This window comes from Neofelis nebulosa, chromosome 15, assembly GCF_028018385.1.
Source record: "Neofelis nebulosa isolate mNeoNeb1 chromosome 15, mNeoNeb1.pri, whole genome shotgun sequence".
Taxonomy (NCBI): Eukaryota; Metazoa; Chordata; class Mammalia; order Carnivora; family Felidae; genus Neofelis; species Neofelis nebulosa.
In genome coordinates this window covers 75,371,061-75,384,220 of record NC_080796.1, presented here as the reverse complement: position 1 = coordinate 75,384,220, position 13,160 = coordinate 75,371,061, and the positions used below count along the sequence as shown (strand labels likewise).

At 53.0% G+C, this 13,160-nt stretch overlaps 1 protein-coding gene across 14 annotated transcripts in view; it reads right to left on the bottom strand.

Moving 5' to 3' along the window:
- The window catches only part of TPM3 (tropomyosin 3), a 28,165-nt gene extending 15,544 nt beyond the window's left edge, over positions 1-12,621 (bottom strand). For 3 of the 14 annotated variants that reach the window (XM_058702257.1, XM_058702253.1, XM_058702256.1), the window contains exons 1-3: positions 12,408-12,620; positions 11,611-11,736; positions 471-604 (exon numbers count right to left, since the gene is read on the bottom strand). In XM_058702257.1, the coding sequence (XP_058558240.1) occupies positions 471-604; positions 11,611-11,736; positions 12,408-12,524 (377 nt within the window). In that variant the 5' untranslated portion in view covers positions 12,525-12,620. Of the gene's footprint in view, positions 1-470; positions 605-6,970; positions 7,202-11,610; positions 11,737-12,407 lie in introns of those variants that run through there. The other 11 variants (XM_058702263.1, XM_058702262.1, XM_058702252.1 and 8 more) reach the window with 9 other exon arrangements.
- Between the last annotated feature and the right edge of the window lie 539 nt (positions 12,622-13,160).

Sequence of the window (13,160 nt, the reverse complement as noted above, 5' to 3'; positions counted from 1 at the left end):
ATGGGCTCCAACTGAACTGGGGCATAACTCCAGGCACTGCAGTATTTTTAACTCCCCAGCGGTCCCCACCCCTCACCCCCATGATTCTGACGGTGCGGCCAAGGTTAAGAAGGCTTATTCAGCACCGATCGCTGGGCTCTATCTCCAGAATTTCGGACTCTGAGATCAGGGGAGGGACTGAGAGTCTGCCTGAATTTTCACCCAGCGCCAGGTGCCGTTGGGCGGGGACCTCACTTGGAGAACCACTGCTTTAGGGGAGCTCGTCTCACAAATAAGGCCACGATCCACTAAGTGGAGGCCATCCTGGTGGCCCTCTTTAACAACCATTAGATCAATTTATAGGGTAACACCGATTGCAAAGGGTCACGGAGTCCAGGGAACCTCACTCTGTCTTGAAGGGAAATGCATTGACCTGAGTGTTGCAGGTCCCTCTGCACCCCGTGCCCCACCCCACAGGCTCCCCTACTCACCTCTCGCTCTCGTCAGCGGCTTTCTCGGCTTCCTCCAGTTTCTGCAGGGCAGTGGCCAGGCGCTCCTGGGCCCGGTCCAGCTCCTCTTCTACCAGCTGGATCCTACGGTTCAAGGAGGCCACCTCAGCCTCAGCCTGTGTTCGAATGAGAAATGGATGGACAGAAGTCGGACTGAGACTGGGGCTGAGCGCCAAGCAGAAGGCAGGGTCCGACGCGGCAACACCTGTCCCAGCGCAGACGCGGACACCGTGCACACACGCCCATCTCCCCCTTTCCCACCAGCTGACTTCGGGGCACTCCACGGGAAGAGTGGTTTAAAACACAGTTCCCTGCCCAGCCCAGTGCCACACAGCACCGCCTCCTTTCTGGACTTGGGTCAAGTTCCCGAGCACACTGGTATCAGGAAGGGTGTCTGGCGAAGGGCTCCTCCCGCCTGAGCTCGGGCGTCCTGCCCTCTCTGCAGTCTGCTTTCAAGTGTCTTGTAAAGTGGAAAAATCAGAAGGAATTCGGATTATCTATTAATTTGCTGAAGTCAAACTGTTAACCCTCCAATGACCTTATTCTAATACACCAGGGGACTCACTAGCCAAGAGAACGTTTTTCAGAATAACGGTCCAGACCAGAACGCAAAAGGATGCAACGCTGGGCTCCCCACCCCACCCCCAATCTCTGCAACCTGCTCCCCACCCCCCACCTTTTCAAAGGTGACACCAAGGAGCTCTTCTAACTAAAACTACCTGCCTGACATACAAAAAGGGGATGGGGGGGGGCGGCGCAGAGGAGAATGCTTCCTCCGTGTCCACCCCGACTCCTGCAGATTTCTGAACGGTGACTCCCTTCCACTGCCACGGTCATCCCTCAGCCTCAGCCTCCTCCCGGCTGCTGTCAGTCCTCTCCCTGACTCCAGCCCACACAAAGGCCCGGCCAGAACACAAGCCGCCCCATGCCTCCTCCTTGGCAGTGGAGTGAGAAAAGGGGAAAGGAGGCAGCCCGCGTGTAGATGAACTCCACTGGCAGAAAAGCCCCCCTGTCATGACTGCCTTTCTCATCCCTACACCTCTCCTGGTGGCAAGCACACTGACTGCCTCAGCCATGCAAGGACTCCACCTGCTCTGCATGCTACCCAGTTCAGATGCTTATCCAAGTGCTTGGTTAACACGATCTCTCTTCTACAGTCCAGATTGTGCCTGAATGCCATTACCCTGATTTCCTCCTGGCAGTCAGGGGTGGGAGCAGCTACAGAAATAATCTGGATCACCAGCCCCTATGGGGAGGGATGCAGCCCAAAAGACTCCTGTTAAGAATCGGCTTCTTAACAAAAACTTCCAAATACAAACATGGGAGATTCAAAGTCCTGTAGGGTCTGGAGCTATATAACCACCAACCCACAGAAGAAAAGTCACGAGTCCACATAAGCTGAAGTTACTAAGAACCCGTTTGTGTCTCTAACTACACTATTCAAAATACCACAAAGACAAGTGTTCCCTGATCCTGTTTCCTCCAGGAAAACAGATGTCTCTTCGGACACATTTCACAAGTCCAAAAAGGTTAACGACTCAAGATAACAAGGACAAGTCAAGCTATCAGGCAAGGCCAATAAATCACGGCGGGTGCGATGATTTACCCCATCTCCCTCCCTCAAACGCCTAGGACTATAAAAAAGAATTGAACCAGATTTGGAGGAAGCTCATAAAATCTAAGTCTCCATCCAGCTCACCAGTAGTTCCCAAATGGAGAAGATAACAGACTACGGAGGCAGGGTGTACAGTTTCCATGACAACAATCTGGCAGGCAGTTTCTCCCACAAATCAGCAATTACAATAGAATTCTTCGCAAGGCTGAAGAGGGAGGAGAAGGCACCTCTTGGTGCCCTCCTGAGAGCAAGAGCACGCACACACACACACTGACACACACTGACGGAGCCTATATCAAATGCAGAACCTGCCACGGGGTGTCCCCACCAAAGCTTCAGAGACCCTGGGGGGGGGGGGGGAGCCAGTCACTGTTCTCTTTCTGCTCCTCCTACAGAAGATCAGTTCTCTTTACAAAGAAACAGAAGTTTGCAGGATCAAGATCTAGGACTATGTCTAAGGGAATAAGGGAAGACTCTTCCTTCAAGCCAGAACCTACGCACAACACCCATCCCTTCATCCCTTCCGGGTCAATCAAGTCCCGCAAGACACTGGGCGGGACGGACTTCTGCAAACCAGAACAGGAAACATTAAACCTTGTGCTATTCTAATTACCCAAGGGTTAGCACGTCCAGATGTGGTTCTGAACTTTCAGCCCATCCACCTCTGCCCAGCCTGGGGGATAGACTCTGAGGTCTTTCCTTCAGGTAATAACAGGGTCCTCCGCATTAGAAGATGGCTGACCACACGGGGCGCCTGGGGGGCTCAGTCGGTTAAGCATCCGACTCCGGCTTAGGTCATGATCTGGCCGTTCGTGGGTTCGAGCCCCACGTCAGGCTCTGGGCAGCCGGCTCGGAGCCCGGAGCCTGCTTGGGACTCTGTGTCTCCCTCTCTCTCTGCCCCTCCCCCACTTGCGTTCTGTCTTTCCGTCTCTGAAAGGTGAATAAATGTTAGGAGAACAAAAAGAAGAAGGGGGAGGAGGAGGAGGCTGGCCACAGCTTCGGCTGTGAAAAGAGTGTGGCTTAAGTGCTACCATCCTGCAAACAGAAGAGACTCCCCGGCGCGCCACACACCTCGAGGCAAGGAAGTGCTGGGGCGCCGTGCTCGGAGGCAGATCAGGGCCAAGGACAGAAGGGGATTAGCCTAAATCTGGCATTCTGCCACTCTGGGGTTTCTCTTTGTAGACAAAAGCCACAGATGAAATTTTGATCAAAGGAAACCAGTAATGGAAAAGTGAGGCTTGGGCCTGTGAAGAAAGGAGTACTCCGGGGTTCACGGTGTCCACACAAGTGTATCTACCCGGGGTGACACTGTGTCCTTAGGGACTTTAAAGTCACGGGGGGGGGGGGGGGGGAGGTGTGAGGAAGGGAGCAGAGCTATCTGCCACAGAGTAAACAAAGGCGGAGATTCCAGAGCAAAGGGCTGTTTGCCTCGCCCCAGGAGTGTGTGCGCCAACGGGAGGGAAAGAGAAAGGTAATCAGCAGGAAAGTAAACCTAAACCAAAGAAAGGTGATAAAGCCTGTTGCAGGGTCCACCCGACCCAGCAAAAGGAGAGCCACACAACAGGCATTCCAATCCCCCCAGAGATTGGAAATGGGGAATAGGGCCAAAAGCCTGTTTTTTGTTTTTAAGTTTTGCTTTTATTTATTTTGAGAGAGAGAGAGAGAGAGAGAGAGAGAGCGCACGTGCGTGCACATGAATGGGGGGTGGAGGGTGGGGGGGAGGGAGAGGGAGGGAGACAGAGAATGAAAATGAATCCCAAGAAGGCTCTGGCTGTCAGCATACAGCCCGATGTGGGCCGAAGTCAGACGCTTAACCAACTGAGCCACCCAAACCCAGACGCCCCAAAACCTGCTGTTTTAAAGCTCACTCGCTTCTTCAATAGTGTTTCTCAATTTTTCAGACCAGAAAAAAGGAGGGAAATACCAGAGTAAGTTAGGAGAGAAAGGTATTAAAAACAAATAAGGTGAACTGTATGTAAACTTAAAAATGGTTAAAATAGGGGTGCCCGGGTGGCTCAGTCAGTTAAGCATCCGACTTCGGCTCAGGTCACGATCTCACAGTTTTTAAGTTCGAGCCCGGCGTCAGGCTCTGTGCTGACAGCTCAGAGCTGTTTTGGATTCTACGTCTCCCTCTCTCCCTGACCCTCCCCTGCTCACGCTCTGTCTCTCTCTCTCTCAAAAATAAACATTTAAAAAATGGTTAAAATAGTAAATTTTATGTTATGTGTATTGTTATCACCATCAAAAACAAAACAAACAGGTAAGGAAAAATGATGCATTTGAACATTATGTTTACGCCCCCTGTTTAAGTTTAGCAAGAATTGCAAAGGAGGTTCAGAACCGAAAGTATACCTGCCATGATGCTACACTGTGAAAGGTCAGTCTCCAGACTAAAAGCAGAAAAGAAAGGCCGCTCCCAGAACAACTGCAGTCTCAGCTCTGGACTCACCCAGCTTCCCAACAAAGAGCGAAGGGTCACACAAAGCAGCCAGAAAAATAAAGTGATGATCCCACTAACAGCCTGAGATACCATCAGGGAGTGCCCAGCTTCCAGCTCCAGAGGAAGGAGGAGGCTGCCAAACCCACACTCCAGAATGCCTGAGAGGGTAACAGGCCAAGCCCAAGCACCCCTCCCTCCTCAGGAGGAGTTCAAAGTTCACCAGAGCAGAAAGCCAAACGGTTAAGCTCCCTCAAGCTGGGGAACAGAAAGAAGAAACTGGTTTCATCAACCTTTAACTATCACCCTACTTCCCCATCTGAAGACTTCCTCACTAGACCTCAACTCAGTAAGCAAATCCGGCAGGCGCTGAGGAAGGAACCTTAAAGAACATCTGGAGCTGCTCACTCCTCTGCCTATCACCTGGAAGACCAGGGGAAAACTGAGGCCAAGTTTTCCTGCGAGGAAGCCGGCCGGGAGAGGGGAGGGGCGAAGGGGCGTCACCCACCCTGGAACTATCCCCAGGGTGCCCACACTTCAATGCTGAGCCTAACACTCTGCAGCTCAACACATGGCCGGTTCTTTAAAAGCCAACCCTGTCTTCTTTAAGGGGATCTAGTCTGCAGAGAGAAGTGTCACTAGCCATAGAGTCACCCAGCCAGTCCATCTCACTTGAATTGATAATTAGAAGCTACTCACACTGGGACACCTGGGTGGCTCAGTCGGTCTCTTGATTTCAGCTCAGGTCGTGATCTCACGGTTGGGGAGTTCGAGCCCTACATCGAGCTCCACACTGACAGTGTGACTCCTGCTTGGGATTCTCCCTCTCTGTGCTCCTCCCTTGTGGGCACACTCGCTCTCTCTCTCTCAAAATAGGTAAAATAAACGTAAAAATATATATAATGAACATGGGGGAAATCCCCCGAGAAAAAGATGACAGAGAAGACAAGACCCCAGCATTTCTACGCCCAGGTAGAAAAACAAGAGCATTCTAACAATCTCCCACTCTCCCCCCAAAACAGTAATTCTCAGCCACTCCCCAGTGGAGCAGCCAGGGAAAAAAAACCAAAAACCAAAAACCAAAAACAAAAACAAAAACAAAAACTGACCAGGCAAGAGAACAACAAGGAATACCAATAAACCACAGAAGTTCCTCATAAGGTCTTCAAATTTTAGCAACACTTACTTTTCTCTCCAGCCTCAAGATTCTCCAAAACCAAGTCAGGAGATCAGTTCCACCCCTTAGCCTGTACCCTAGACCCTGGAAAGTCTTGTGGCTTACTAAAATTACTGGCCCTCCTCTAAGCAGAAAGCAGTTTCGAGAATCACCATTCATTTCATCAACATTTTACGTTCCAACTTCCAGTTGAGCCAATACTATCTTTAATAAAAAGAGACACCGTGGCGGGTAACTGGGAAACAACAGAGTGTCACTAGAGGCTCCTTGGAACTCATTATTTTGTCTGCACGAACCACACTGCCGAGGTCAACCAGAAACCTTGACAGAAATTGGCACTCAATCTGAGTCTCGGCCACACAAACTGGCTTATCAGCTGCGCTTGGAAGAAGTGTTCTTAACCAAGGCTGGGCCTGCACTGATTACACTTCAGCAATCAAGGCCAGAATCCTGCAGAAGTCCCCGCCTTCCAGGTCGTCAGGGCTAGGGCCAGGCGAGTTTTGTTGGCTCGCACATTTGCACTAACATAGTGAGTGAGGTACCAACTCCTCCTGGGCTGCTTCGGGCGGTTGACACAGTGGGTTTAGCAGTTGCCCCCACAAAAGGAAAGAGCCCCAGGCCGGAGGATGGGAGGCGGTGCTGTGGCCTTAACCTCCTCCAGGGAGGGCACCGCGCTTCCTCTCAGCCGACTGCAGCCTCATTTCCTGAGCTGGAGGAGGGAGCGGAAAGGCTGCCAGCAGGCCAGGCCGGGGGCTTTCCGGCGGCTCCCACCCCCACCCCCACCCCCGCACAGTAAGCCGGCCCTGCCCCTCCCAGGCCAGAGCGGCACCCACCTACTCTCCCCCCTTGGGCCGGAAACCTCTAACGAGAGCGAATTCCACACCCCCCCCCACCCCGCCCTTCACCGAGGAGTGGGGGAGGGAGAGGCCGCTGAGCCCCTCCCCTGGCCGCGCCAGCCTCCGAAGGACTGAATGAATGAGCGGGGAGACAGGAGGAGGAGGAGAACCACTTTCCAGGCCCCGCGAGGCTCAGTTCCTTCAAAGGTCAAGCCGGCTCACCCGAGCGCCCAGTTCCCCCTTCGTCCGCCTCAGGTCCAGCCGCGGGTGAGCCCCACCCATCCGCCGGGCTCCAACCTCATCTCCGAGTCAGCCGGCGCCCGCGGCCCGCGCTCCGCCGCGAAACCAAGGGCCCCCCTTCGGGGTCCCGGCCGCTGCAGCGCCCGCTCCCCCTCGCGCGCCTCGCCCTCTCCGTACCTGCTCCCGTGCCCGCCTTTCCCCCTCCACTTCCCGCTGCAGGCGCTCGGCCCTCTCCTCTGCGTCATCGGCTTGCTGCTGCAGAACCTGGATCTTGCGCTTCACCGCCTCGATGGTGGTGATCCCGGCCATGGTGCCCACCCAGCCCCTGCTCGCTCTCGGCTTCCTGCCTCCTCCGCTCGGCGCTGCAGCCGCTTCTCACCCCCACTTCCGCCTGCTCCTCCCTGAAATACCGGAACTCGCCCACCCGCCCGGATGTGGCGTCACCGCCGCGCCCTGCCGCGACAGACCCCGGGCGGGCGGCCCTCGGCGCGAGCGCGGGGCGGGGCCTTTCCCAGCCCAGCAAAGGGGGGCGGGGCAGCGCCGGGCGCGGGCTACCACGGCAACCGGAAGGCGCGCGACAGGCCGCCCTCTGCCCCGCAGCAGGTCCGCCGGGCCGCGCGGCGTCCGCCTTCACCGCGCACCCGACGCCGCCCCGGCTTCCACCCACCGCACACAGGCTCCCAACTCGGGTGCCGGGACAGGCCAGGGCTTGCTGGGCCCCAGCCTCAGAAGAGCCCGGCTCTGCAGCCTCCGCTCCGCTCCGGGTGGGCCCAGGTAGGCTTCTCTCCCACCCTAACCCACCGCCTGAAAGTCAAGGCAGGGAATTCCGGGGGTGAGAGAAAAGGCCAGGATGGCGGACTTCTCGTTCCCTTGGCATCGGTACGGATCTCGTCCTTCCCCCGTCACCTTGGAGGGTCGCTGTGCACCAGCGATTCACCAACCTGCCAGGCCTTCCGAACCTTGAGTAATTTAGGTATGGTAATCAGTCGTCACATTTCTCTGTGCAGGTGAGAAAGATTTTATCAGGAAGGAGTCCTCTCTTACAGATCACTGTTACCAGACCCTTTGGGCAACAGCCACGTGAGTGCCTAGCAAACGTCCTGTGGAACCGAGCCTCTGTTCGGTGATAACTAAACAGTTTCACTGCCACGTCTACCTTCAGGGGCCCTGAGTTAGAAACTGCCTCCCAGTCCCTGCCACGTGGGACTTCTGGAAGCACAATAGTAAAGAGACTTGAAAATTTTACCTCCTGTTCTCTCCTACTTGTTTGTACTGTACGCCTGCCTTCCCTGTAAGCCATCATAACAAATGTCTCCTCTGCTGCGACTCTCTTTTCCCCTCAAAATTATGGTGCGGAGCAGGACTCAGGATTAAGACTCCTGATCCCTGAAATGACTGGTAGGTAAGACAGGCGCTGCCCTCAATGCCTGGTTCTGAAGACACTCCCTCCAGAGGCTTCCTCTTCCTATTTCCTTTGAGAAATACTGAGCAATGAGCTGTTTAGAGGAAACAATTCAAACAGTAAATAATTTGCTTGGTAGAGTACGCTGTGTACTGTTTTTTCCCTCCTGGGAAAAAGAATTTTTCCAGCTCTTCTTGGAGAAGTCTGGTCAGAGAGAAGATGGAGACAGAAGCGAGACTTTGGCATCTGGGTGATGATCAGCAGGGGGCGCTGTTTACCTCCCTTTGCCCTAGCGAAGCGGCCGGCGCCCTCAACGCAGACCAACCCAAGGCTGCTCGCAGCACCGCTGTATTCCTGAGTCTGGTAGATGTGAACAGATAATCTTCTCTTGATCCAGGGAAACAGGTGGATTGACTCCTGATACCCTTTAAAGGCATGATGGACGGGCAGCAAAGGGCCCAGTGCTAATGTTTTCCTGGTGACCAACAATACAACAATGTATCAGCAGGTGTACGTGTCCATCCCCCACCCCTCTCACGTCTGGTATTACTCTTTGTCCTATCCTTGCACTCCTCTTTCCCCTTGCTTTACCCTAATGAGCTTCTGACTTCACCTCGGGTTGAGAAGCCCTTACACACGTGAATGTTCTTACTGCCATTGAACCGTACCCTTAAAAGTGGTTAAAATGGCAAACGTGATGTATGCTTTGTTACAATTTTTTGAAAACGATTTCATACAATTCAGGGATGAAAAGGTGAAGCTTGTACTGACCTTGCCATACCCTTGCCCTTTTCTTTCTTCAAGCAATCCAGCAAATCCTGTGCTTTCCAGAAAAGCTGCTCAGATAACCAGAACTCCCTGTGTGAACATGAGTCGTTGACTCCCTCCACTCCCTCTCCTGCCCTTATATCCACATCAGAGTAATCTGCTCTGTTAGCCTCGAGGGTAGGAGCTGAGCTGGGAACTTCCCGGGACACTTGTACTGGACGCGCACCCTCCCCCTGAAGATGCAGACATCATGTTGCTGGTGACTCTGACCCTTGCTCTCTGCTTTAAACCTTTTGCTTCCTCCTTATTCAGCGCTTTTTCCAATTCCTATAAACACTTCACTTTCCTTCTCTGATTCTTTGAGGCAGAAATCCCCCAACTTTTTCTGGGAAAGGCCAGACAGTACAGTTTTTCTGGCTTTGCAGGCCACAGGGTGTGTTGACCTCCATGGGACAAAGCCTGTAGATGATATGCAAACGAATGGGCATGGTGTCATTCCAGTAAAACTGTACAAAACGAGGCTGTGACAGGATTTAGCTCACAGGTGGAAGGTTGCTAACCCCAGCTCTGAGAAAAAAAAACCTTTCTTCCTGCTTCCTTCCTAGCCTAACGTATTTCTGCCTGCTGCTCACAGCCTTCCTCCCCCACTTCTTGGCCTCGGGCACGCCTCTGAGGGTACTCGCTGACTTGTAGGGAAAGCTAACAGGGGGAGAGAAGTTAAACAACTTTTTCTACCCACATACTACATACTGAAATGGGTTTTGGTGGGTTCCTATGTAAACATGAGTAACTTCTTTCGAGTGAATATATTGAACCCACCCTGTCTGGGTGGGGGATGACAGTGCGTGTCTGTATGTGTGCAACAGCGTAGGACAGACAGAATTCATCCCCAGGACATTCCTTTATCTTCCCAGTGAAATAGGGGTATCATCTAGAGCCTCTGTGTTTCTCTCTCCCAAGATCGAAGGTTAGACTTGTTTGTTCTTTCCTTGCTCCTGGACACACCTCCTCCAACCCACATACCTGCCGCTTTAGCCTTAGACTCTCCAGGAGAGTTGTCACCCAACATCTCATAAAACTCCCCTTAACCCGACACTGCCAGTTTGCGAAAACTTCTGTCCCTATGAGCCAGAGAGATCATCTATCCATCTAGACCCGGAACCTTGGTCAGGTAGTTCCAACAGGCCATCAAGCATTTGCCCAAACCTCTGGAGGTAACCTGTGTTTTCTGCAGTTTTCCAAGAAGGAAGAATTAATAGTTTGCAGGGGACGAAACTCTTGGAAACGACAAATATGTCTAACATATATGATCCTCTTTGTATCTCTGACCTCTGGCAGGATACGTTCAACAGCCCTCGTTACGTTCCCTGGCCACTGCAGGTGGCAGAGTGCCAAAGGGGAGATGATGGGCCTGAGAGCAAAGAGGCCAAACTTGAGGGTCTGGAAACATCTGCGAATGACCCACTCTGTCTCTCTATTTTCCAAAACCAGGCGCTCCTGGGGCACCTGGGTGGCTTAGTCGGTTAGATGTCTGACTTGGACTCAGGTCGTGATCTCACGTTTGTGAGTTCAAGCCCCACATCGGGCTCTGTGCTGACAGCTTAGAGCCTGGAGCCTGCTTCAGATTCTGTGTCTCCCTTTCTCTCTGCTCCTCCCCCGCTCACGCTCTATCTCTCTCAAAAATAAGTAAACATTAAAAAAAGTATATGTGCACTCCTAAAAATATGTGTATGTGTGGGTATATACATACATGCATATATATATATACATATATATGCATGTATATATATGCATGCTCCTATTTTCCTATTAACTCCGTGCTAAGAATTGACTGTATTTCCATCAATCCCACGCTTTCTTTTGTTGCTGTTATGTCACTTTTCTTCCAAACTTCTTTCCTTTGTCACCTCTCATTTACTGTTGTGCTAAAGCTTTAAGCTTGAGGGTAAATGGAAGTAGGTGGTGACGGGATAAACATGAAGTGGAAAAAAACGATTCATTTCACGTTCAGATGGAAAAATTGAACCCAACTGCAGAGAAGCTGAGTGAGTGAGTCATTGCCACGGAGTATGGTCTGGTGGTGACCCCTTTTCCCCTGTAAGACTCCTTGTTGCTACCCAGCCTGTCATGAGCAATGCTTGCTGTGGTGTCTCCGTGGCATAAGGGCAGGTGCCCACAGTGGCCCAGATAAATAAACCCATAGAGGGCCAGGGTCATTGTGACCTCTTTTGTCCCATTGTGAAATCTGAGCTGGCTCTGCTGGGCGGTTGAGAGATGAGAGTTTCCCTATTAATATCCACATCTACGTGCCAGGGCTTGGACACAAAAGCGAGGAATGTGGCATGGGGGAGGAGGTGGGACAAGTGGTAGCAGTCTGGACCTGGAGACCCCTCCCTTTGTCTGGGTCCTGGGAAACATAATGAAGTTCCTGGGTTGAGGATGAGACAAAAACGAGACATTTAAGAACAAATGAACATGCCATTAGGAGGGTATGTCAGCATGCGATTGTGTGCAAAAATGCACGCGAGCATCTATTTCTACACTCTGAATCCACAAGTGTGTATGTGTCCAAGCGTGGAGCTTCGTCCTATCAACATGGCGCTCTGCACGTGCGGATTAACCCACCTTCCGACTCCGTCATACGTACGTCAGCAGCCTTCTTCTCTGCCAGCTCCAGCTTCTCCTGGGCGTCCTTCAGAGCTTCAGAGTACTTGTCCAGCTCATCCTCTGTCCCTTTCAGCTTCTTCTGCATGGCCGCCAGCTCGTCCTCCAGCTGCAGGAGCCCCACGAGTCACACACAGTGGAGCGGGCCCAGACCGGGGGCTCCCAAGCCCTGACAGACCCCTGTGCTCATTCCCAAAGAGGCATACTTTCTCCCTAGCCCCTTCCAGCCAGCTGCCCTGGGAGTTATGCCTTGACCTGTGACCCTGGGATCTCTGACCTTAAGATGACCAAGCCATGGTGGGTTTTCATCCAAGACCCCGGGATGGTAAGGGGGTAGATGCCTGTGACTCAAGACTGGCTCAGTCGGTAGAGCCATGTGACTCTTAATCCCGGGGTTATAAGTTCGAGACCCGTGTTGGGTGTAGAGAGTACTTAAAAGTAAAATCTTAAAAAAAGATCAAGGGAAAAGAGATCCTGGGTGCCCGGCCCCCACATTTTCCTCTAGAAATTGGGTTCTCCCAGAACACGATCCCGCTCCATTTAGATCTGGCAGACACACCAGGGCTCAGAGGGGGCTGCTGGATTTCCCCAGGTCACACAGGCCCTCTGGAGCCGAGACGCTGGATGTCCTCTGCCTATCCGGTGCGGCCGGGGAAGAAGAGAGTCCCTCCCACCCAGAGAACAAGCCGGGCTGGCGGTCACCGCCTCTCCCACGAGAGCCCTCTCCCATCTCACAGTCTTGCTCGCCCGCGGGCAAGAGAGAGCGGCGCCAGCACCCACCTGCTTGCTTCTCTCTTCTGCCTGCTTTTGCTCCGCTTCAGCTTGCTCTGCCCGGTCCAGAGCATTCTCCTTGTCCAGCTTCAGCATCTGCATCTTTTTCTTGATGGCCTCCATCATGCGCTGTGGCTGCTGGCGAGCTCGCCTGTGAAACCTGGAGAACTGGAGGCCAGGGCAGGAGAGGAGAGGAGGGCAGCTGGCTGAGTGACTAGGCGGCCCCCAGGCTCGAGCCTTTTATCTCTGCTCACGGCTCCACCTCTTGTTCCTAATATGGTCTTTCCAGCTCCTTCCATCCCATTATTGTTCTCCCTGGGGGAGCGCAGGGTGAGATACTTTGATGGACTGACATCACCAGCAAAGAAAAATGGGGGAACAGCTGAGGCTGATTTTAGACAACGGAAAGTGGGGGAGGGCAGAGGTTCTCCCTGACCCTGGCACGTTCCACCCTCTGGGCAGCTCTGTGGGTGTTTTAAAAGAGCGAGGGGAGGGGAGAACACCGAAATACAGGAGGGTACTTTGGCAATGCTAGGAGCGTAGCTTTCACCCAGAGGGTCCTAGTTGCCCTCCCGTTTCCCCATCACCCTCACCCCCCTCTGTGTTGGATGCTGGTCAAAGTCCACTGGTTGAGTTTTACCTTTTGATTCCCAGCATTCAGGGAGCTTGAGCAACCGTGAAAAAGGAGAGGTCACTCGTGATGATCCCTGACAATTCCCCCGGATCCCCAGATCAAATTACTGTGCTATTTCAAGAGTCTCT